Genomic DNA, 26,425 nt, shown 5'->3' with positions numbered 1-26,425 from the left:
TACGAAATTCCAATCTTCAGCAATTCATGTCAGTTCTCGAAACTTGTTGCGTGGTTATTATATATAATATATTCGCTGCCTACTTATATAATAATAATTTAAAAAAAAATGTAAACAGGAAACATTTCCTGTGTGGAGCCGTTTATGTCAGCGCATGAGCAGACAACAAGAATGCTCAGACGAAACTTGTATGACTGCCAGGGTGCGGAATTCCAGCGATAACAACACTTTGTGCAACACGTGGTCACATGACACTGCAACAGACTCCGGGTCCACGCAGTGAAAAATTAGAGCGAGGAAACATCTGCTCGACCAAGTAAAACAAACAGTCACGCGCAGTTAAACAACCGTGAGCGCCCAACTAAAAGAAACTGGCTGTTGGTTGCGGATGCCAAGTTAGACAGCGGCCCTTTGCGTCTGCCAACTTCACTCGGCGTCTGACTGCTAAAATCGCAAAATGAAAATCGACAACATTAAACCCGCACCATCTACTTGCTCAGAGGTTCAGTCTTCATCGTGGTTGTTTGCTGCGGCCTGTAACGTATTGAAATTGCAAGCGGGACCAACTTACCACCCACATTGTATCCGGTCGCCCTTGGCACGGAATCCTGTATGGCCATCTGTTCTTCGACTCGACTCCACTGACCGTTCTTCGCCATTCTGAACTTTAATCCACTAGAACCGCAGTACCAAATCGCACACACTCGCGTCAAACTCTTTCGTGCAACTCCCCGACTCTCTCTCGAGCATAAATAACCACGTGTTATCAACCTGTAAAGCTGTCAGTGACGTCACAGGCTGCGCGACTCTTTGAACTCGGAGTGTGCAATCTGCCTACAGTGATGTCATTGAGAGGCATCCTGGGGTGGTGCAGATATTTCAGTGAGTGAGTTCAATTATTTCTCATTTCTCCGGAAGCAGAAGGCAAAAAAAAAAAAAAAAACTGCGGAAAACATTAGATAAAACCTGCGAGGTATCAATAGGTGGGTCAACAAAAGTACTTAATGTTCAATGAAAAGATCTTACTATGAGGATAAATTAAATCCACATGCATTTTCTTCTCCGAAAATGTGTGTGTGTGTGCCAACGCCTCAATCTTTACAATGATAGGCTAGGTGGCTGAGTTTATTTTATTTTTTAAATGTATTAATTATTTCTGAGGTTTATTTAAAATTTATTTCTATTAAAATTTATCATTTCTAATTGGTGAAATTGTCATTTCCAATATTAAATGTCATCATAATAAAAATGAAAAGCGCTCGGAAAGGTAACTTTAATTTTCTCGGAAAAATTTCGAAATTAGTGAATTAATCAGTTTAGTTACGTAAAATACAGTAACTATTCTCTCTCTCTCTCTCTTGCATTTTTATATCTGTAAAGAAGATAGATGTATTTCTTTAATATATATATAAGGGAAAGAATTTATTACAGTTTTAATTGCATTTATTCTTGGGATTGTTAATTCTCAATATGTCCACCTTCATTACGTATATAAACTGAGATACGATTATGTTCTACAAATACGATTTGCAGTTGATTTTCAGTAATACCCTGAATCACATTAGTTATCCTGGTCCGAAGATCGTCTAAAGAGCGAGGTTTTGTGGAATAAATAAGTCTTAACATGTCCCCATAGAAGAAAATCCAATGGGCTCAAATCTGGTGAACGTGGTGTCCAATAGACGTGATCGACTTCTTCCAATCCATCTGTTAGAAAAATTTTCATCCAGAAACTGCCTAACACAAAGAGCAAAGTGACAAGCTGCACCATCTTGCTGGAACACTGTATCACCTTTAAGTCCTCAACGTGTTAGTTCATAAAGTAATTCTGCAGCACTTCTAAATTACTCTCACTTTAACAACCCGTCCTTGGCCTTCCAAACTGTGGTTTATCTTTGACGGAACCTGTTTCTTTAAACTTATTCATCCAGTAATTATAGAATTCATATGTAGTGCATCTTTGTTGTAATGATTCTAAATCTTTTTTTGGTATTGGGATTACAGACTTTAACTCGTCCAACCACAGCACACAGTTTACTTTCTCTTCTATTGAAGCCTAATTCGGTGAAGCCTAATTCTGTAAATGATAATAATAATAAAATTTTTGCTAAACTACAGTAAAATAAATGAACCACTCTTAGTGCATACCAAACTTCACTAAATTACATTTCTAATGGTTTTTACAGATTGATTTTATCACGTATAGAACGGAAGGTATGAAAATTTAAAACTGCGCAAGGACTGTATAATGACCCTGTATGTATAAAAAGCTCGTTTAAAGAGGCCGCTAGGAGGCAGCTGATGCCCCAGATCCAAAAATTCACTTTATATTTCTATACTAAAATAAAGAAGTAATAAAAGAAGATAATTGTAATTATAATTCGTTTTACAACGGTCGTAATGGTCAGAATTCATCACACCAAACCTATATTTAAATAATTTTCAGATAGCTTGGGTAAGTTGTTTTTTGTTGGAGTAGAGGAAAGGTCGAAACATAGGGTTTCAACTTAGACCATATGCGCTTATATAATATGTCTGTAAACTGCGTGTGTTCTCTGGTCGTTTATCTGTTTTTCTATATGAAAAACCCGAGAGAGAGAGAGAGAGAGAGAGAGAGAGAGAGAGAGAGAGAGAGACTTCAACTCACACCACTCATAGACTCCTCAAATAGGCAACGCTTCCCCAGTAGGGATGACAGTTGTTACCTATTCATTTTTATTTATTCTCGGAAACTACGGGTAGTATCACCCCCCCCTTTGACCTTTTCGAAGCTTGTTGGATTCTCTTCGGTGGGTTGGCAGGTACCCTGGTGTTACAATAGTGACAACTCAGTTGTGAAGTATAACTCCACCATATGAGGGATGCCTGATGGTGTGCAGTAGTATAGACTATAGAGTATTTTAGGGGGAAAGAGCCTCATGCTACGTGGTAGAATAACTAACGTATAGGTTGGTGCAATAGCATCAGTTTAATTCATAGCGATCTACCAAAGTAGTTAAATTGGCATCGTTTTAATTATATCTCATATTGTCCGCACGTTACCTTCACAACAAGTAACAGTAGTCTTCTCCACTGGTGAAGTGTTACTTATTCGACATACTAAAATACCATGGCAACTCGTTCGTTACTTATTCCAATGATTAAGTACTCGCTGGCTGAAGCTAAACTTTCTCCAGTTCGCTTTATAGTTCCTCCCTCTCAGTTTCAGTATGCCTCCTGGATCAAGCGTCTTTAATACGAAAAATTTCACCTTCTCGTTTTACTGTCGCTGCTCATATTCACATAAACCTCAGGCAGATCTTCTCTAAGGTTACTAAGTTCTGTAGCCCACACATTCGAAGTTTCACCTAGTATGGATTACTTTGTGCCAGAGGCACTGCTCATCTGTTTTTAAGAGTGCATGGAGGCAACGTATGATCTCACGCGATCTCACAATTGAAACATTATACTGAGTTGGCTTTGCATTAGCAACACCCCTCTAATACCTCGTGGGGCCACTTATTTCCATAATACAGCACGTACACCTCTTGACACGAATAAGGTGTTGCAGGATGTCAAGTAATGTCCGCACGTTATCATATGGATAGTCATAGCATCCAATAATAGCCCTTTGTGATTAAAGGGCCTTTCCAGTAAGTCCCAAACAGTTGTGTGATTAAAACAGCTGTTGTTGTCGCTATTTACTTCCATCATGCATGATGGAAGTTATAGAGATAGCAACAGAGACAGATAACAGCTGTTTTGATGTTTCGCATCCTGATCAATCAAATTAAAAAAAAAAAAAAAAACATATGTAGAAAGAATAAGGAGGATAAGCAGAATCCACGCAAGTGGGTGTATTCTGCATCACGAGAGTGATCTCACATTGCTCATACTGTCATCGAGTACTTAGCAAGCATTAATGCCAAATGGGTTCCTCATCCGCCCCACAGTCCTTTCCTTGCGCCCTGCGAATTTTTATTTCCAAGTTAAAAGAAGGAGCTGTGAGGACAACGTTTCCAGTCAGAAGAATTTGTAAAGCCATCGGGGACGATTCTGAAACGCACGTCAAAATATGGGTTCAATCATGTTTTTGAAGAATGGCAGAAACGTTGGAGCTAGATTCATTTTACCAAATAGGGACTACTTTGAAAAGGACCATCAAAATATGGATGATTAATAAAGGTATGTTGTGAAAAAAAAATTATGATCATTCTTTATTCAACACCCCTCGTAATTACTGATATTTTTAAAATTAATAATAAATTTGGTTGTTCTAGCCCATGCTGTAGTTACGCCTCTGACAAGGACTGTTGCCAGTTAATACAAAGCAGATGGTGGCCGAGATTTCTGAAACACCCAAAAGTGTTCTATGGAATTGATGTTAGGTGATTATGCACAGGATAGCCGTGTAGCTCGCTCCATTAAGATAACAGTGGGATAAGGGCTACCCAGACCATGCCAGGTACATGCTGCTGAAATCCTGATTGTTGTATGGAGACATTGCAATATGATTCCATGAATGTACTTTGGTATGCTTCGTTCGCAGGTTTTCACTCGTTTGGAGAGATCTCCGTTCGAATTCCGTGTGATATTGGCGAAATTTTTAAAGTTCAATTGGAACTGCAATAAGGTCATCTCAGGAGAAGGGATTAGGGGTTTTCTCATGAGTTATTGCATTTTTAAGCTCACAGAACATGTAAATTAGTCTTTGAACACATTTATATAGGCATAATGAACGACAAAGTTAGGAACTGGTGCACACTAGGTGCTGGCGCATCGTGGACAGAGCAGTTAATGTATTTATTGTCCGCTGCAGTTACATTTCAATGATGATGACTTCGTCCAGTTTTTCACCCATGCTGTCACCATCTTATGTGTTGTCTTCCGTGCTTTTTGTACCCAAGGGTTTTGATTATTCTGTTCACCTCCCGTGTTTAGAAAAAGACTGCAATTTTCATCACCATCAATCAGGTTGGAACAGTTGTCCAAAAATCTTCTGATTTCTGGAGTAAACTGTGTTCTATATTTCTTTTGACGGATATATTTGCGAACGTGTTAAAAAGAAAAAAAAAAAACGAAATCGGTGTGGCTGTTTTTCAGCTCCAATTTCTATCCGTTATCAATATGTTGCATTTGATTAAGCTAAACTTTCGTGTTAGTTATTGAGCAAACCATAGATTTTGGAGTGCACAGAATTTTCTGAAAGTCAAAGGTTCAATCTGAAAAAAAAAAAATAATAATAATAATACAAATTATCATGTGCATGTGATGCTGTTTGGTAGCATTCCAATCAATATTTTCTACTAACCTGTCTATTGGAGGCTACTTCGTGTGTTCGAAGTTTTGCAATAAAACTGCAACGTAATAAGGCAGGCAAGTTAACATTCAACAGATGGTAGCGTGATTACTTTTACCCAGCGATGGCAGCACTCGAATAATATCAAATACAAGGTCAGATTCATAAGCGATGGCACCTGCCCAGCACGAAATCGATCGACAGAAAGGTCCAACCAATTCGAAACGTTTGTCTCTGAGATAAAAGCATGAAAATCAGGAGTATTCTATCAGGGAGCTAGGTAACTGTGGTAAGTCTTGGTGGTCAAAACAGCAGCCGATATCTCACAATGATTAGGGGAGGAAAGTGCTGTGCTTTATTATTGTTTCCTACACCACTTTTAATATATATATTAATGATTCTGATCATATCGAAAGAAGTAAAACAACGCATTAATGGATGCATTATAGAATAAGTTTGTTGCCATGGTATCAAGAATCTTGTTATATAAAATCACCACCAACTGCCTCAGTCTTGCTGTACGAATAACCAATACTTCCTCACAACAGAAATGTATATTGCTTTTTTAGTTAAATGAAATTTTTAAAATTATTTTTATACTCCAGGGTGGCCACCTATCGGTAGACAAGTTTTACAAGGTAGAGAATACAAGAACACGACCGTATTTTGTGGTCACGAGCGTTGGAACCACGATCCACGATTAACTGAAACGCGCATACTACTGTACACTTAACCGTTGAGCTTTCAGAAATTTTAGTGTCATTATTAAGATGGGCATTTCGGGAGGGGAACTGTCAACATGGAGGAGACCTACAGTTGGACAAGATACAGTTCTTGAGAGACATCAGCCTACTTTTGGACGATGAAATCCAGTTCAACCTCAAAGCTGAAACGCAATGCGAACGCTATTATTTCTGCCATCTAAACATTTTTCAATCATTCAAAGCCCGCTGATTTAGTACTCAAATGCTTTATTTCTTGCTCAGCTATTGTTCTTCTATTGTTCAGGGTTTATGTGAAAACATCAAACAAACGCAGGAGAAAACTCAGCGAAGGAGTTTTCTTCCACCAGGACAACGCGCCTGCTCACAAGTCTGTCCTTGCCATGGCTGCACTGCATGCGACTCTGTAATCTTGGGCCATCTCCCATATTGACCAGATCTAGCACCGTCGGACTTTTACCTATTTCCTATTTGAAAAATACCTGGCTGGCATCCATTTTCACACTGACAGTGGCGTCATTTCTGCAGCGGATGCATTGCTTACTGGGTGCCCAAGAGGAAACTTTCTTCGCAGCTGGAGTCACGCATTGCAGCATCGATGGCAAAAGTGTATTGATTCCAAAATGGACTATGTTGAAAAGTAACATATTATCATACTCCTCAAATAAACCCTTCATACGTAGGCCATGAACTTTTCAAATGCCTCTCGTATTTATTGATTTTTTGTTCTGAAAGAGTGTTTATACGTCATGGAAGTTGTAAAGCTACTTTGAACTATACTACACTGTCTTGCCACGTTATTAGGTACACCCCTGCTGTGCACACAAATGGTTTGTCCCACAACGTTGCAAGTCACATGACCACAGTTGTGGATATAAATGCAGCAGAACAACCTTTCTAGCATTAGTTAGTATCAGTATCGTACAAACCGTATCAAGAATGGGGAAAAGGAGTGATCTAACAGACTTTGAACGTGGCGTGGTAGTAGGTGCAAGACGTGCTGGACAAAGCATCTCTGAAACGGCAGTTCTGAACTTTTCACGCACACCACAGTTTCAAGGGTGTGTCGAGAATGGCGCAACGAACAGAAACATCCTCTCAACGGCACTCCTGTGGAAGAAAATCGCTTGTTGATTGAGAGAGGTCAGAGCAGGATGGCTAGAATTGTGCAAGCAAACAGACGGGCCGCAATGTCGCAAATCACGTCAGAATACAACCTTGGTGGGCAGAACAAAATATCGCAACGGACCACTAGTCGCACTTTGTCGTGAATCGGCTACAACAGCCGACGGCCACATCGCGTACCTTTGTTATCAATGAAGAACAAGAGAGCATGCCTCCTGTGGGCACAGCAACACTAGCACTGGACTATCGAGGATTGGAAAACAGTTGCTTGGTCTGACGAGTCGAAGTTCCTGAGGCATCATGTTGATGGAAGGCTCAGAATTTGGCGAAAACAACACGAATCCATGGACCTGTCATGTCTGACGGCTACTGTGTAAGGTGGTGGGGGCAGTGTTATGGTGTGGAGAATGTTTTCTTGGCACCCATAGATTCACGCCTGAATGCAACATCGTACCTAAATATCGTTGCTGACTAAGTGCATCCGTTCATGTTGACAGTTTATCCTCAGTCAGATGGTTACTTCCAGCAGGATAATGCGCCGGTGCACAAAGCCCGAATCAATATGGAATGGTTCCAGGAACATAACAATGACTTTTCTTTGCTGCAGTGACCTGCTCAGTCCGCGGATCTCAATCCTATTGAACATCTTTGGGATGAGCTGGAAAGGGCTGTTCGTTGTAGGCCTACACTGTCGTCGAATTTAAGGAACTGCCTGACACACTCATGTCTGCATGGTACTCCATTCCTGTACAACGTTTTCAGCATCTTGTTCGATCCATGCTTAGACGAATTCAGGCTGTTTTAAAGGCTCAACACGCTACTAGGTAGGTGTACCTAATATATGGGACTGCTGCTGATAAGCCCTGAATTGTCCGAATTGCGTCTACAAGAAGTTCCAATCTTGTAAAGGGTCCTCGTGGTTCGGACTCAGATTGGTTTTAGTGCTAAAAAACTATCGATTCCGAGTTGTACGCTCACATCTTGCTCAATTCCGCGTCTGCACTCGCACTTCTATGGAAATGGAGCCCATTCATATTCCTGCACGGGTGATAGCAGTGTGAAAAACAACTTGTGTGGAGGAAACAAAGTCCAGCAACTCGCCTAGCCGACAAGAGTCCGCCGTGAATCCGATCAAATACCTTTCGGACGAACTGGGATGTCGAACTGGGATGTCGAAGTGCTTCACGACAAATGAATGGTTCCATTGGGCCAAAGCTGAAACTGCACCATTTTAAAGTTTGTGCTTCTAAGAACTAGGCAAACCGACCTGACATCGTATAAACTGTGACACTAATGCTGAACCCTTCCTGGCTGTCAGCAGCTATAATTTTATCTTCTATGTAGATGATAAACAATTTTTGTTATGTCTGAGGATAAGGAATGTTAGAAGAGTGCTGTCGGTCAGACAAGAAAATACAGAAGCTTAAACACTATTTTTATATCATTGGTCTGCAATCAAATGCAAACAGATCAGGGCAAATGATTTTCACAAATGGAAAAAAAATAAAAATAACATCAGTTCATATAACACAACGGAACCAAAGCGCTGAAAGTTCACACTCACGTACTTTGGTTTTAAATGGTATGATGCACCTTTACTCCACATTTTGTATATATCAGGAAGAAGGCCTACTCAGCGCTTTGGAATCACCACAAAACCCAAATTAGTGACCCAGTTCATTCATAAATGTGTAATTCTTATTATTCCCTGTATGCATCCCAAATTTTGTCCTCTGCTCCAATTTAAAAACTTTCTTTGGCCATGGAATTCAATCTCTGGTAGGTCTTTTATCCTCTGGAGGGCTCTCTTATACACCAACTTAAAAATCACTTTCGAGACAATTGGTAATATGTATTTTAAAATAATACACATTAATCCTTGTAACCTCTATGTTAATGTGTTTACTATGTGGAAAGTATGTGAACACCCCTCCCCCCCCAAGTCAGACTGCCTCGAGTGAAAAAAAAATTAATAATAGCAATAAATTTTCCGTGTTCAACTATTTAAAAACGCAATTCCAAATGCGGAACAGGCTGAAACTCTGGGAGGTCCTCTACTTCATTTCACAAAAGGATTCTCCGAAACAATGTATTGGAAATCTTCCAGGAGATTCCTTTCCTGTACGTAACTAGGCACGTGCGAGTTCGTACGTATGTTTGCTGACACCCGAACAGACCCGAAGAGAGCAGATCGTGCGTCCGTTTCGTTAATTAAGAATTGTCATTGCCGAGAAAAAAGGAGGACACCATGATCCCGCATGAAGTTATGCTGCACACCCTGTCGTGGAAGGCACTGCAATGGCGCTTTCGTAATTGGGCATGACAAAGCAAAGGCAGAGGAAAATATTTCATCGAGAACAGCGGCAGATATTTCTAGATGACTCACTCATCAAGATATTTAATAAACGAAGTAAATGACTCAAGAAAATTGTGCAAAACATCTACATCATTTTATTATAAAGGCAAAATCGTATGTCTTCAACACTATTTTGAAAAAGACTATTACAAAACCACCACGACAAATTACTACTACAGTTAGGGAGCAATCCTGATACCTAAGTACCTGTCACATTCGGGCCACTGAAGAATGGTGTATGTCCATTCTTGAGTGGCCCGAGTGTACCTGGGCCTTTTCCACCCGGCGTGTGGAGGACTGTGATTATAATCACTGTGCTACCACGCAGACCTACCCACCCAGATGTTCTAATATTTAAAATAAAATAAAAGAACACAAAGCAGTCACCCTCCGAAGCGCAAAGCACGGGCCCTCGCTCAAGTAACTCACCTATGAGTGGCACTTTAATAATAAAAATAAAATAAAACTGCTAGGACAAACTGAAAAGCACCACTTCTTCATGAGGATCGTTGACGCTGACCAGTCAAACGACCGGTTGCCCTGCTTTTAAAGAAATAACCATCGTTAAAGTATTAATCTGCCATTTATTTAAAAGAACGTCTGCTGTCTGAGGGACCAGCAAATCCTGAAACAGGCTGTCAAAGCGGTGTCACATTGATTAACTATTGAATGATCGTGTTTTCCAAAGCTATTTCGAGAAGAGCAATAAATATTCAGTAAATGATTAGAGTTCATCTAATGTAATGCAATATGGGGATTGAGGCAAAGTATGTCACTCACTCATATATCTCAGATATATGAGTGAGTGACAGTATTATAAATATCTTATTAAAGGAAGTTCATAGGGGATGGAGACATAAAATATATCGGTGATGATTACTCATATCTGAGATAAATATAAAAAATTAGTAATTACTCACATCGCAGATGATAATTACTCATATCTGAGATGATATGAGTAATTGTATACTCTACTACCTCGTGGATATACCATTTGTAAGAAATTAAAAGATAAGATTTGAAATATTGAACAATGGTAGAGGGGTGCTAATATCTTCCTTCTGTTAATAATTCTTAACGTGCTGACGGTATTTGAAAATATTTCTGTTTGTTTTTAGCGATCTTCTTTCCATCCTCTTTCATCTCCGTTGCTATGGTAACAAGGATTCTGAACCCGCAAGTTCGGTTGAAAAAAGGGAACCTCGGCTTCCACTGAACGAACAGAGTTGCGCTCAAAAACAGAACTGGGAAATCAGTTGCATACAGTTGTATCGATTGTATTGTAGGGCACTCCCGGCGTTGTTCGAGACGCAGAGCACGTGCTGTGGTTTGTGTTTGTCTCCTACTGGCGCCACCATGAGCCGAGAGCACGTCCAATTAATAATCGGTCTTCGAAAGTTCACCTTCCTCTCGAGAACTGAGGAAATGAAGCAGTCAGCGGTGATGGAGTAGGTTGCTGTTACGATGAAGATTTGTGCGCCCCATTAGATACACACGCATTCAAGTGACGCGCACAATGCATGTATGGCTGCGAATGCTCAGCTGAAACTCTTTTTGCTCTCTTTCCTAATATAAATAATTTTTAAAAAATGAAAAAATATTATGACAGAGGCTCTGGCGTATTTTGAAAATCTCTTTTCCGCGTTGCTCCCCATCACGGGATTTCCTTCCGAGGAAATCCGTTCATACAGAGAGAGAGAGAGAGAGAGAGAGAGAGAGAGTTGCAAAACTTATGAATTCAGGAATTAGGTTGAATTTCGATATGGTGACATTTTGGGTACACACTGTGACTGGAAAGTCTCCCTATTTGGAGACGTGTTGCTTGATTGGTTTTGAACATAAAGACAGAACAATAAATGGTTGTGCATTAGGTAAAGACTTTCATGCCATTTCGTGCAACGCTAATTTTTCCTTTTCCTTTTCATCTCAGATAAAGAATGGCGAATGGATTTAATGGAAGTGACAGAGTCCAAATTGCTGGAAGGTGCAAAGTATGGTATTCTGCGATAGCGTGGAATCAGAAGACATGAAACATTAACCTTAAAAACCACAGCGGTATCATAGAGATCATTCATCCACATTTGCAGACAGTCGATATCATGACTGCAGTCCTGTAGCACAAGCAAATGGTTATAATTACCGACCTCTCCACGCTGGATGGAAAAGTACCAGGTTTGGTTCAAATTCCGTAAATGACTCAAGTAATTTTTATAGGTGAATTAGTTCCCTAGCTGAATTAGTTGATCATAGGCAAGGATAGGGAGGTTTTCCCCCCTCTCTAAACTCGGTTTTTTTTTTTTTTTTTGCATAGGACAGAAGAAAAAAAAAAAAAAAACAACAAAACAGTCAAACTAACCAGAGAAAAAATGCAATTTTTAAACATAATGCACAAGGGTGGACGAGGTCGTTTTCGGCTAACCCTAATATGACAATTTCAATCATGTTTGGAGACAATGTGCTGGCAAGTGAAGAGCCCCTCAGAAGAAGCTTTCCCAAAAAATCCATTAGACAATATGTGTGAGGAGGGAAAACTGGAATAAAGTATCAGGCTATGTAGAGTATTCCAGCGAAGGAACTGAAGTGACTGGAAATCGCATTACACGCAGAGACTATCGGTGGAGGACTGACAGAAGATTAGAGTTTGGGAAAAAGGTATGCTTGGATGGATGGAAAACTGGCCTGCAGTTTATAAACGACGTTCTTGTTGTCATGGTTGGACGAAGCTGTTTTTCGCGTAGAAGAATTTATCAAGAGGCGCAACATCCATTCCTGTGACCACACGATCCCAAAGAGACAGGTGAAAGAATCAGAGATGCTTTTATGGGCGTCCAAACATTACCATGTGGTGCTAAATGATTTCTGACAGTTATCGGACCATTCTTTCTGTGGGATACATATCTTGATATGTTGCAGAAGTTTATTTTAATTTTTTATTTTGTATTATATTCAAGAGGATTGATTAAAGGAAGTTTGGGTTAAGAGTGTGATAGACAAATTTTTGTTTTTCCTTAATTTGTTTAAATATCTTGTAAATTTAATTCTGTAATGTTATAAAGTTTAATTTTTGGTAATTTTGGCTAGTTATTTCCTGCATTACTTGCTTAGCGTGTAGCATCTGCACTCACTGGCCAAAAAGTAAAACCTTTATTCAATACCTAGTGGACTGTTTTGTTTCACTAATTAAGACAAACGTATTTCACAATGGATTCCACTAGGTATCTGAAGGAGTCTTGCTCCAGATCTCGCCAATCTTCCACCAGGATATTTGTCAGCATGCCGCATTGTGGTTCCTAGAGAACTGAGAAACCGAAATGCCTTTTCCAACATATCGCAGACATTCTCAATTGGATTCAAAACTGGATAATTAGGCGAGGAGCGTAGATGTTGGAAATCTTCGGAATATTTCTCGAACCATTCAGATTCAATTTTTGCAAAGGGGAGTGTTGCATTGGCATTTTGAAAGCGTCCATCGCAATCTGAGTCAAAGGTGAAATTCTGCTATACGAGAGAAAGGTATTCACTGAAGGTAACACGACCATTTTACTATATGAGCACCCAGTCCGTACTAATAGAATATACCCCCGATACGACAGAAGGATATTCATTAAAGGTAACACGACCATTTTACGGTATAAGCGGACCGAGTACATACTAATAGATTATACCATGGCACGTTATTATTTCCATGGTTGGAAGTGATAACGTACCACGTACCATCCTGACTGTTTTGTGGTGGACACGAGATACTGTGGATCATTTTATGAACTTCAAGTTACACTTTCACCATACCCCTATTTTATAAAAAAGTATAAATCAAGACTCGTCAAATCGCGTGATTTTTTTTCGCTGTCCCACAGCCCAGTCTTGGTATTGACTAGTAACTCCAGTCGGATCTTTCGATTTTTACAGAAAGCTTTTGTATAGGCACACAAGTACCAAATTCCAGATCCTTTAACTTCTTTGCAAAATTCAATTTTTAATTATTTGCTGTACACTGGATCACCTTCTATTCTGATGCACAGTTTGCTTTAGAATCCTTCTGGTTCTTAGAGTACCGATTCTCCTTTCGCCTTCCACTTATTATATACTGTACTTTTCAGATGATTTCTTTCGACACACCAGCGATTTCCTTTGTTTTCTCAATTGTGGCTCTTGCTGAACGTGCTCTAGCAATAACACATTTCTGTCTTTTCCATGACCAGGATTAAATCCTTCAACACTGTAGCAGTTCCAACTATGCAAAAGGAATGAAAACTACTTCACACTTCAGACTGAAGAACCCTTCTTGGAACAGGAATTACACCTCACCGCCCATCTAACAAAAATTAGAAAGACTCCAGGCCTCAACCAATTAGAACCTGAAATCATAAAGAAAAGCCATCGAATACATCCGCAGCTCTTCTTAAACCTGTTCAACCACTGAACAGAGATTCGCCATCACTAACGCTGAAAACTGTAGTGATGGCGAATAAAACGAGAAGGCTGCTTCCCGCTCGACTGGCGTACAGTGAGTGTCCGTCTAATCGTAAAAAAAATCCGTCCAAAAGACAAGACTTACCAGAATCTTACCGTCCAATTGCCTTACTATCAGTCATAAGTAAAGTATTCGAATACATGTTGAAACAAAGAATTGAGAAGCAAACCTATTCTCTGACAACCAATATGGCTTCAAGAAAGACAGATCTACTACTGATGCCCTGGATCAAATTATAAATGCAGCCAACGCCTGTGAACAAAAATATTTCCTTGTCATCTCTGTCGACTTTGCCGGGGCGTTCGACACCCTTTGATGGCCGAGCGTTCTGGCAAGGCTCAGAAGGGCAAGTCTCCCTACAAATATCTTTAAATGCACTGCACAGTATCTCTCGCACAGGAAAATAACCGTGAGAGCCCCATACGCTCAAGTCGCATGGCAAGTGCACAGTGGCTGTCAACAGGGCTCAATTCTCGGCCCCATGTTATGGAACATGGTACTTGACGAGTTCCTGCAAAAAGACCTAGGAAACGTTACATCTTTGGCTTATGCTGATGACCTGGCCTTGATGCTTGCTGCCGGCGCCCTCGAAACCCTACAGGAATGGGCAACTGAGCACAACCTACAAATCTCTGCCGCTAAAACCTGCTCAGTCTTACTAAAGGGACATCTGCACCCAAACAGATCACCACAAAAAAGATTCAAAATAAAATAGTTCGAATGGATACCCAGCTTAAATACCTGGGTCTCCTGCTGGATTTAACTTTACTTTTAAACTGCTCCTCAAGTATCTGCAGAGGAAAATTAAAAACTATACTTCACTGTTTGCCAGGATTACCAGGAAAGACTAAGGGCTCAAAAGGAGAACCCTCACTCTAGTCTGCAACAGGGTCTTTCTACCCGCTATTACATATGCCGTTCCAGTCTGGTACAACAAAACTACAATGGTCTCCAATCAACAGAAGCTAGAAACGATCCAGAGGACAATGTTACTGACAACTTCTCGAGCCTGCTTCATGGTCAGCACCCACGCTCTGCAGGTGGGGCCTCTCCCACCTGGACCTGGAGGTTGTACGTTCTGGCATCCTAACCAACCTGACCAGAGGAAAGGCTACCACTTTCCGAGACTTCACCTCAAACACAGCAAACAACCGCAAAATGAAAATCCGACGTTTGACCGAATACTTACATGACCTCTGGCAGCGCTGGAATGACAACACAAAGGGCGCCATTACCAAAACGTTCATTCCAGACCTCAGAAAAACTCATCCAGAAATGCCGGTCTGGCTTTCCCCAGGCCTACTGTCCTCATACCTACTAACTGGGCATAGAGCCATCAGAGGAAAGTTAATAACAATGGGATTAAAAGAGAATACCCTATGCTTCTTGGGCTCCCGTAGACCTGGAAACATCTAATGTATACTTGCCCAATATACGAAGACCTAAGATGTGTATTAATTACCAAAATACACTTTAATCCAAAGGACCAAGAGCATTACCTCTTGGAATTCAGCGAGATATATAATGCCTTTACCAACTTCGCACAGGAACTCTTTTACAGACGAAGGACCCTCCCACCGCCATAATCTTGGCTTATATTACCACTGTACATCAGAACTGAGGACAGAGCACAACCCCAACAGCGAATACCAACACAAAGCACTCTCCATATATGAGGACCCTAACATGGAACCCCTGATCCCATGAACTCACATCGGAACAGACAAACGTCTACTGGTGTCTGATGTCAATCATGCAGGGATGGGCTCTCTCTGGTCCCTCCTCCAAAGACTAAAGAATACCCTATTTTAAAAATCACAATATGTAACCAAAGGTGGGACTTTGTCCCAAAGGAAGGCACAGACAGAAGGAACAAATGACCCACTCCACCAACGAAAGCTCCTGCAAAGGACCCAAGTACAGAATCTTGTTTTTCCCACGGAATACTGGACTATCTCCGACCCTAACCTCACTACTATTGTCTCTCGGACGGGACTCCCCAGTCTTCCCCCCAAATAGACAAGACCTGGACATGGATTACTATGGTGACCTTGATATAGAGACGGCTTATTAGCGACTCTTAATCCGCTTTCCCTTGAGCAGATCTTTTCTTCCAACTCCCCCAGGCGGGAGGAGAAGTTTCCCTCTTCTTGCCTCCTCAAATTTTCACTCTGGTACGGCATGGGCATACCCTATTGAAAAAAAGAAAAAAAAAACAAAAAACGGGGGTGACTTTCACTATCGATCCCCTTCTTCCTACTTCATCCCCCCAGTCTTCAGTCTCCCCTCACAATGCTTTCTCTTACACAGCGTTCATCCCACACGTCCAAACTTAAATTACAACAAAATTTTGCCCGGCCTTTTAGGCGCCTAGAACTCGTACTTTCAGTGTACAACCCCACGCAGAGCTCTCTAATGAAATCTTACCTAAGTCAACCGCGATCACTTTTTTTTTTTTTTTTTTTAGTTCTTTGCCACTGAAATCCCAGGAAAGTAAATGGCAGGACCTTCAGAGTATCACTGCTGGTAACACCTGGCTAGCCTCCACGTGGCGGGATATGGGCAACGTCGGTTCCCAATAGGGGCCCGGCGGCCAATAAGCCAGAGGAACAATGGGCACAACACATCTTACACAATCCACGAACCACACACTTTTAAATCTCTGGCTTGAGAGTGTTCTGTTTCCGATACAATGTGGGTACCCGGAGATGGGAGAAACTCCAGGTGCCAATTTGACCCGAATATACCTTATACCTTATACTCAGACTCCTTCCAGTCACTATCTGGCAGCAAGATTATACCCTAGCTGATTCGGAAGCCTCCTAGAGAGTTACCAATAGGTTCGGTCCGGTGTTCTAACTAGCGGCTGGCCTTCCAACACGTTTTAGAGCTGTTCACTCGAAATATAAGGAAGTTTGGATCTTGCCATGATGTTCAACGTAACCTCAAAAGACATCAATCATACTGCATGCTGGAAGAAATGGAGGAGAGTTGACCGGAACTTAGCTCTGGAGAGTAAACATGTGTTGCTACCACTTCAAGCCTCCAATAAGCAAAGTTGATGAGAGTCATCTACCACTTAGTATTGCCTGGTAACACAGAGGGGCGCCATTCCTCCGTGTGGTGTGGGTGTCACACCTCGACCCCTAATTACGTTGGTTCACACCTGAGTGGTCACCCACGGTGCGCTTGTGCATGGTGGTTATACCCAGGATTACTAACAGTCCCACCATCGTGAAGGTGCAAGCAGATGATTTCGCTGTCACAGACCGTCCGGACTTCGCCGAAGTTGGGTTCACTTGACTTGAGTGTCTCGTTTCGGGAACCTTGCCGGAATCTATCCTCTGAGGATGGGTTCTGGTACAGAACAAATCTTGATCATAAACAAATCTTGATAATTGATCATAAAATAAAATAATTTTATTTTATGATCAATTGAATCAAAATCCCTGGAAACACCGATTGAAAAGATGTTAGTTACAGCTCGGGAGAAAGATATTGCCAGAAGTCGTTGAACACTATTGACCATCAAGCCATGTAAATCTTTTTATGATACTGGATAATATTATGGGCGTAGCACGTAATTTATTTTCGATACATGAAATTCTCTTTTCATTTTATTCATCCTCGTGCTTACAAGATCAAGTAGTGCATAGATAAGTAATCGGAAAAATCACATGGTTGTATGCATCACTTATCTGCTCAACAGAATTGGTGATAAAGATTAATATTTAGTTAAGCAGAAATTTCTTGTTTACGTTTACATCGTATTCTTCATTGAAGTACTTTGGTAGCATTACCGCAGAACAAACATTTGTAAACTACACTCTCCACAAAATTAACAGAACAAAATGTTTTTCATGAATATTTTACTGCGAACACTGTCGCTGAAGACAATATCACAATAAAATAGGAGTCCCGTTTTACCCTACAAAGACATTCTAGACGTTATTTCATCCGGAGACAACGAGGAATCCAGTACCATCCCTCCAACATCAGGAAAGGGGCACTTACGGTGGAGGGTGTGGAGCAAGTAATGAACAACAGCCACCCCTCTTTATGTACAGGGGTACCGTAACTGCGCAGTGGTACCGAGTAACCTGCTCAGAGTAACTTCGAACGCATATGAGACTTTTTAGGGGTGCAGAATTTCTTTCCATGCACTGGAAAGAAATGAACTCTATGTGCCACTGCATATATAGCTCAAGTGGTGGAGGAATATTTTGAAACTTAAAATATCCAACGACTGCCATGGCCAGCATTCACCAAACTTAAATCCCATCAAATATGTGTGGGACGCTCTTGGGCATCCCATTGCACGCCGACAGGCAACTACTAGGTCACTACTCACTTGGTGAAGAATGGGATTTTTTGCCACAGAATCTTAAGACACACTTATATCGAGCATGATTCACCGCCGAGCATGGTTGACCGCTGTTAGGCTTGTTTGTCCAGTGACCATATTTTCAAGCATCTTGTATTGATTTCTATAATGTGACATTTTTGGTAATTCTTATAAAACCCCTATAAATGTCCCTTATACCTATCCGAAGTTTCTCTCTGTCTCCTAATTTCATCATTATTCTATGGTACCCTTACCACCATACCAAATTTTTTCCCGCTTTATCGCAGCTGCACGAGTTACACATCGTTTTCTAAGTGTTCTTTTAATTTTGTCGAGTAGTGTAGTTCAGCAAACTCGTCAAAAATACTCTCTATTTCCTTGATTATTCGGTAGTTATCACATAAACATTGATTAAATCTATAAAACTGAATTTCTCAAGTCTTTCAGTGGAAATAGGTTAAATCTTGGACGTTCACCACCCCAGATGTAGAAATATCTGTGGGGGGGGGGGCGTGATGCACACTGTCCCCTAATCATGTGGGGACTGGAAAGGGTGGACAGTTGTCTCCACAAGCAATCCGTGCACATCGCAGCTCCTTTAAATTTTAAACTAATCTCAATGATTTTTAATGCTTGCACATCACTGCAGAAGCCTTCCCTGGTGGCAACAAATTCAACTTTTGCGCAGTGATTAATATCTCGTTGCAGATGACACAGGCCCTTTTTTATATATACTTTAGAGCTGTCTCTACATCCTTGATGTAGAGATTGCGCTTGCTACGAGGGAATACCGAGCATCGTGACAAAATGATTGGACTTACCGCCCGGATACGTCTCCCAGGGAGGAGGGAACGGCTGCTGCATCGAGTACCTCGGGGACTCCAACGGCGAGGCGGGCTCGGCAGCACTAACAGCGTAGGTATCCATCTTACGGTGGAAAAGATGAAACTTATCCATCCCCTGCCAAGAACTCGCGTAGCTGAGAGTCCGGAAGTCGGATAAATTTAAACAGCTCGGAAATGTGCCCTCTTTGGCGCCCTTCGCTCGTGTCATGCGGCATCCCTGTCTATCCCGCCATCAGATCGGATGCTGCGCGTCGCATGCGGATATGTGACACCGCATGGTGGAACGCTGCCAACTGCAGCCTCCCTGGTTGGAGGTTTCCGGAGCGAAACGATCTTACGTATATCGGACGACTGTGTTCTCCGAAGCGTCCACCTTTACATTCCCGACGACCTCTCCTAGAAGGATAGCACCTTCCGTTTGTTACCCCTCACTATAATGTCTGCAGCAAAACGTTGTTGCGCTCTTTCAGAGAACTGTCAAAGTTCATTTGTGACAGTTCGACTTCTGTGCAATGTCACTTTTTAAACGAGTGCTTAATTAGACTCCTTCTCAGGAGATCTTTTTAAACTTGCACATCAAAGATTCTTAGACCGCCTCGCTCTTTGATTCTTCTTTTATTTCAGCTGCTACCACTGTTAACTAACGACAAGGATGGACATCCACTGTTAACAATGATGTTTAAAATTTCTCTGAGGTGCGCAAGATTTTGCGTTTACACGATCTAAAATCTGCTTAGTCCGAAGAGTGCGTTGCAAACGTTGAAAATTCGAGCCATGATTCCTTGATCTTGCTTTCACCTAAATATGCTGCCCAACATTTTCGGGAACCACGAAATTTGATTTGCTGTATTTGCTCACACCACTGGGTTCAGGGGACTTTAGCCTCATAAATAAAATAAAGTTAACGTCGGTGTGTTTCTTTTATGGTCGAGTTGTTGTTGTAGACTTTTAGGAGCATCAGGGATTGAGGCCATATTGCTTCGTGTATGTCTGTAAATTCCGTGTGTTCTGAGGTCGATTGTCTCTTTGCTGGACGAAAAACCCGGGTTTCTAGACAAAAACACCATGCTACTTCAGCTAACTCAGCCACGTTGGGTGAAAGACCCATGAAAATTCTTCACGTCATCGACAGGACTCGAACTGAAGTCTTTCCCACCTGGTGTGGGGAGAACGGCGATCTTACCAACTGTGCTACCCACGAAGACTATGGTCGAGCACATAATGGGAAAAAATGGTTAAAATCGGTAACCTCCATGTACCTTGTGTAACCAACCTTCCTTAACTAACACACAAATAACAAGGTCTATAACTCATGGTGGTCCTAAACAATACAATTACATACTTGTATTAAACCCCTGGCATTGTTGCTGTGAAGGGTCTATTGTATATACCATGTTTATATACAACAAAGATTAAAGATTAAAGATTAAAGATTAATTATAATACTCTCAATGTTTCGGAGTTAAAACAAAAATCTAGAGCAGACAGCCTTGTGCTAATGTATCTATAGAACGTTATTTTATGGATAGGGAAAATTTACGTGAGTTAACTGCCATTCCGTCTTGCATTGCCTAATTACCCACCAATGAGACCTCAAAAAATGGTGGACATCGTGGTTGAGTTCCCGGCACTCCTCAGCCAAAGTTGATATTATAAGGCTGATAGTCTGGCTTCTCCTGATTCAGAAAGAAGCCAAACTCTATCAATCTTCAGACTTTGTTTGTTTGCATGCTCTCTCTCTCTCTCTCTCTCTTTCTCTCTTCCCTGTCTTGAAACTGTTTGCTTTCTTCTACTTTCTGTCAAAGCCCGTGCAGTAACACAATGGTTATAATCATCGTTTTCCTGATGCACTGGTGAAAAAGACCCAAGTTCGAATCCCGTCATTGACTTAAGGAATTTTTGTGGATTTTTTGCACGCGGCTGATTTAATCGGTCTCAGGCAATGGTTGCATTTTTTTTAATTCTGGAAACTCCAGTTTTTCTTCCAACAAACAGACAAATCAAATCGACCATAGAATACAATGAATACATAGAAAAAAATATACTGACTACGTGTAGTCTTAATTTGGTTTGGCTCTCGATACACACATACACACACATTCTACGCGTAGAATTTTTGAGATTTCGAGCTTTTTCGAGCATATTTTTGAGATTTCCAAAATAAAACCGTGGTATGAATAATGATATACATATAGCAAAATCTGAAATCGTTGTAGATGTACCCCTGTACATCTGCAAAGATTTCTGCTTTTGTGAACAACAGCAGCTACCCATTTTAAAATTGAAATGTCTTCTACGCAAATTAGAGAAGACATTTATAGTTATGATTAGTTTACAGTAATAATATATATCAAAGCATTTATGTTACATTCCTCAGTCACCATCGCTTTGTGTACTGTTTCTGGTGTAATGTTTCTTTTAGTTTCATCCTGAATGTTTTGGTTCGATTGTTCAAGTGGGTGTTTACCTTCGACTTTGGATTTTAATAAATCCTTAAAAAGAAATCGCAAACAGATAAGTCTGCTGATTGTAGTGGCCAATAATATATTATCAAACGAGACATAATGCATTTTAAAACATTTCCTTTAAAGTGCCAGTGGATAGTCCTGTGGTATGTGCCATAGCACCCTCCTGTTGAAACCACATTTCGTAAGCTGACTCCTCTTTGGTGAATTTCCCCTCTTAACGAATTCTAGCAGCATGTTTACTTATAACCAAGTCATGAAGAACTCTTATCGTACTTTGCATTTCTGACTGTTTGCTAATATTGTACTCGATGGTTTGGTACGCATCTTATACCATACTAAAGTTATGTAAAGTTACTGCTGGACAAAATTAACAGAACACGTAAAAAACGTGGTGTAAGCTTGCGATGAAACGGGACAAAATTTGACACGGTGGTGTACCATAGAGGTGATGAAATGAGGAGACAGCGAGAAACTTCGTACAGATATAAGGGACATTTATTTATAGGGGTTGTGTAAGAATTACCAAAAAGGTCACATTACAGAAGTTGATACAAGATACTCGAAAACACGGTCACATGATAGCAGTACGACGTGTAATTCCCTCCAGTGGCTAAACAGGCTTGACAGCGGTGAACCATGCTCGATAGAAGGGTGTCTATAAGATTCTTTGGAACAAATCCCATTTTTCCACCGGCTCAGACCTTAGCTCACCAGGTAACCGAGAGGAGCTAGCTGTCGGCGTGCCATGCAACGCCCAAGGGCGTCCCACATATATTCGATCGGATTTAAGTTTGCTGGCCACGGCAGTCGTTGGATATCTTCAGTTTTAAGATATTCCTCCACCATTTGAGCTCTTTGTGCAGTGGCGTGCGTTGTCGTGCATGAAAAGAAAATCGAGCCAATCGCACCCCTAAAAAGTCGCACATAGGGTTTGAGGATCTGTTCTCGGTACCACTGCGCAGTTTCGGTATCCCTATCAAAAACATAAAGGGGGGGATGCGGCCATTGATCATTATTCTTCCCCACACGAGAATGCCACCTTAACCATAAGTGTCCCTTTCTCTGATGTTGGAGGGATGGTACCGCATTCCTCGTTGTCTCCAGATGAAATAACGTCTGAAATCTGTTTGTAAGCTAAAACTGGACTCATCAGAGAACAGAAATGTACTCCATTTGTCTAAGTCACATGTTCATGGCACCAATTTTGACGAGTTCTCCGGTGGTTTATGGTTAATGGGAGAAGTCACTGGCTTCCTTGCGTAGAGTCCACTTGATTTGAGCCTTCGTAACACAGTCTGGTTCAAAATGTTTTCACCTCTGGCAGCAGCACTTCAAGAGACAGTTGATGACAGGACATCTTCGGGGTTCCGTCTTGCTGTTAGAGCCAAATAGCGGTCTGTTCTGGTTGATGTAGCCCTCGGGCGACCTTGGCTAGCTCTTCTTGTAATGTTTCCTGAAACTGCATCGATAGTTCCGAGACAAAACTGCGTGACACATTATACCAACGTGCCACTTTCGCCTACGACTGCCTGGCTTCAAGTCATCCAACGGCCCGCCATCTCAAAGAATCATCTAATCGACGATGACTTGCCACACTGAGTACTAGAGATGTGGCAATCCCATTGAGCAAGCCAAAAAAACGGGAATGAAGTAATATGGTTGCATACGTTTTTTTCTAGGCATGAATAATTTGCATAATGTGTGGCTCTTGCAGATGACAGATCGATTTCTATTGGATACTCGGAATTTGCATGCCAGGATGCCTATAATATCAAATATTCGCCTTCGGCGACACTGTTCACAATAAAAGGTTCATGAAAAACATTTTGTTCTCTTCGTTTTGTCGATCAATTCCTGTTCTCTTGTGGATATACTTTGGATATTAATTGTCTGAAGCACAGCGGTATCGTCACTGTCCACCCGACACCGGGTGGAAAACGTCCGGGTTCGAATCCCATCGACGACGCGAGGAACTTGAATGGACTTTTTTCACTGCGTGGCTGAGTTAGTCTGGCTCAGGCGTAGATAGCAAGACTTTTCCCCCCAATAAATTGTAGTTTTTTCTTCCAGAAAACAGGCAAACCGACCAGAGAACACAATTTACACATAATAGTAAGAAATTACCAAGTTACCCTAATATAACAGTTTTTGTAAATTAATTGATATAACTATGTATATTTGCAGACATAATTGTGTATATTTGAAACTATGTATAGGGAGTTATCTTGGTTTTCGGCTGCTGTGTGTGTGTGTGTGCGCGCACGTGCGTGCTTTTTAAGTATATTGTGTTTGCAAATTGCATGCTTTATGGTCTGTTTGCTGGACGAAAATCCGGGACGAAAACAAGAAACACGGGATGTTGCTCCGTGTATATTGTCTGTAAATTGCGTGTGTTCTGAGGTCGGTTTTTTGTTTTCTGGACAAGCCATGTACCAGGTAACTATTCGCTAAATGCAATAAAGATACATATATATATATATAAACCCAAGATTCCGGTAGAAAAAACCATGCTACCCTCGTCAGAGATCGACTAACTCAGCCACGTTGCGAAAAAGGCCCATAAAAATTCCTCCCGTCATCGATGGAATTCGGTGGTCCTACCAACAGTGCTAGCAACGAGGGCTCTATATCGTATAAATAGTTTATCAAGCAGCCTGTGCTTGATGAGATAACTCAAGAATCAGTCCTTTGGAGTCGTCTTTATGGTCCTACTTGTGATAAAGGCAAAGTTCTCTTGCTATGAGAATTAAACTATTACTTTTGTTTGGTAGTTTAAACCTTGCAGCCCGACGAACACAACAGAGGAAGAGAAACTTTTCATCGTTTTGAAAAGGCCATAATGGCATTAGTAATTTTATAATCTCGAAATAAGCATAATTTTCATGTTTTGTAGGGAGCAAAACAGGTTGTACACTGAGTGGAGAAATCATGGGATACCTACCTAGTAACGGGTAGGCCCACCTTTCGCCCGGATAGAGGCAGTCACACGGCGAGGCTTTGAATCCACTAGTTCACGAAGGCGTTCCACAGGTATTTTCATCCATTCTTGCTGCACCACTGTCCACAATTCCGTGGCATTCCTGGGTGGAGGATCCAAAGCTGGAACGGACCTTCCCACAGCATCTTTGGGATGCTGTGAACATGAACCTCCACAGGATACATGTCCGAGAACGGGGAGGTCATTCCATGGTGGTAAAATCTGCGAAATGCTCTTCGAACCATCTTCTTGTCACGACTGCTCTGTGGGTAGACGCATTGTCCTGCTGCAAGGATCCATTGCCCTGTGGGTGGATGATGACTATTAAGGGATGCAGATGTCTGCAATGATGGACATGTAACCTGGACCGTTTAGAGATGCGTCTAGCCGTACCAGAGGTCCCAATGTATGCCAGTTGAACAAGCCCCAGACCATTACCGACCGTCCACTTGCCTGAGCAGTTCCTCATTAACATGACGGGTGCATAGTTTCGTGCAATTTCCGCCAGATACGCACTCTCTCGTCCACTCGAAATAACTGGAAACGGAACTCTTCACACCAGGAGACTCGTCCAAGGTCCAGTGCCAATGTTCTTTTGCCCACTTGAGTCGCAGAGTCCTGTTTCGTGGTGTTAGCAGTGGGGCTCTAGTGGGTCGGCGGCTCCCATAACCGATTGCGGCTAATGACCGCCTGATGGTATTGTGGAGACGTTTCTGGCACCTTCCTCGTTGAAGTCGGCGGTGATTTGGGCCACTGTCGCTCTCTGGTTGGCTGAAATAATACGAGACAGACGGCCACATTCATTCACCACTTTTCTCCGCCCACAGCGCGGTCTTGGTATGGGCAATCAGGGAGCGGGATTGTTGTCACCAACTGGTATTGCAGTACCCCCGGTGGGTGTAGCATTTCATTCGCGAATTACTCTACAGTAAAACTCAACCCAGGTAATTCAACATACTCTTCCAGGCCCGCTTTATAGAGACTCTACACATTCACAATTTTTCAAGGTGGAGTTGAGTTTTACCTGGGAGCCACCCTGATTAAAGTACACACTTACACTTAATTACACAGCGCTGTCCACGATGAGATGTCATTTCTGAAATGGCGTATTCCCGATACACTCTTGATACTATCGAACGGGGATAGTGCAATTTCTGTACCACCTACGAGATAGTGTTCCATGCGTCGGGCACCCGCTAATCATCCCTCTTTGAAAGTCGACTAACTCACGACGTTTATCCACACTGACATCGAATTACCGTCTTCGTGAATGCAGTGTACCTATATACCTGCCAAGCCACTGTCACCCATCTCGCTAGTTCGTCCATAGAGTGACGAACGTCATGTTGCCCAGGAACCAGGTTCCCACGAATTCTGTCCTTTCAGTGTACATTGGGTTGGTTAGGGTGGGATTGGATTTGTCGGGTTGCAAACTTCCTCTTATTTTCCGTGATGCATTAGCATTAGTAGAGTCATATGATGCAAGCGCGGCCTCCGTAGCCGAGTGGGCAGGGGCGGGAGTGCAGTAGCACACGCTCTTTGAGTAGACCGGGGTTCAAGCCCCTGACTGCTGAATACGGTCGATCTGCCACCCCGCACTGGACCAGCGTGGCAGATTATGGTCCAATTCCCTCAGCATGAATTGTTGAGGAGGCTTCCATCCTGCAGTGGGTTGATAATGGCTGCACTTTACTTTTTTTTTTTTTTTATGATGCAAGAAAGCAAGCTTATGCAGCATCAGCCAAAAAAAAAAAAAAAAAAGAAAACCCACTTCCATTTCACCCCTCTGTTCGTTCGAAATACCTGTCCAGCTGAGCCTTAAATTTATTTAGGCT

The 26,425-nt window shown here is 41.7% G+C and overlaps 1 protein-coding gene across 3 annotated transcripts in view; it reads right to left on the bottom strand.

The window, feature by feature from the left end:
• The window catches only part of LOC150083828 (stomatin-like), a 206,827-nt gene that overhangs the window by 100,423 nt on the left and 79,979 nt on the right, over positions 1-26,425 (bottom strand). Inside the window, exon 1 of one of the 3 annotated variants that reach the window (XM_090375799.1) lies at positions 19,122-19,220. The exons of 1 other annotated variant lie outside the window; for it this stretch is intronic. In XM_090375799.1, coding sequence (XP_090231925.1) covers positions 19,122-19,164 — 43 coding nt within the window. In that variant the 5' untranslated portion in view covers positions 19,165-19,220. Of the gene's footprint in view, positions 1-571; positions 731-19,121; positions 19,221-26,425 lie in introns of those variants that run through there. One more of the 3 variants, XM_090375798.1, reaches the window with a different exon arrangement.

The sequence above is a fragment of the Mastigoproctus giganteus genome, chromosome 6 (assembly GCF_048544385.1).
Source record: "Mastigoproctus giganteus isolate SK-2022 chromosome 6, ASM4854438v1, whole genome shotgun sequence".
NCBI classification, from domain to species: domain Eukaryota; kingdom Metazoa; phylum Arthropoda; class Arachnida; order Uropygi; family Thelyphonidae; genus Mastigoproctus; species Mastigoproctus giganteus.
The sequence above is the reverse complement of the archived record's forward strand: the minus strand, read 5'-3'. Positions and strand labels throughout refer to the sequence as shown.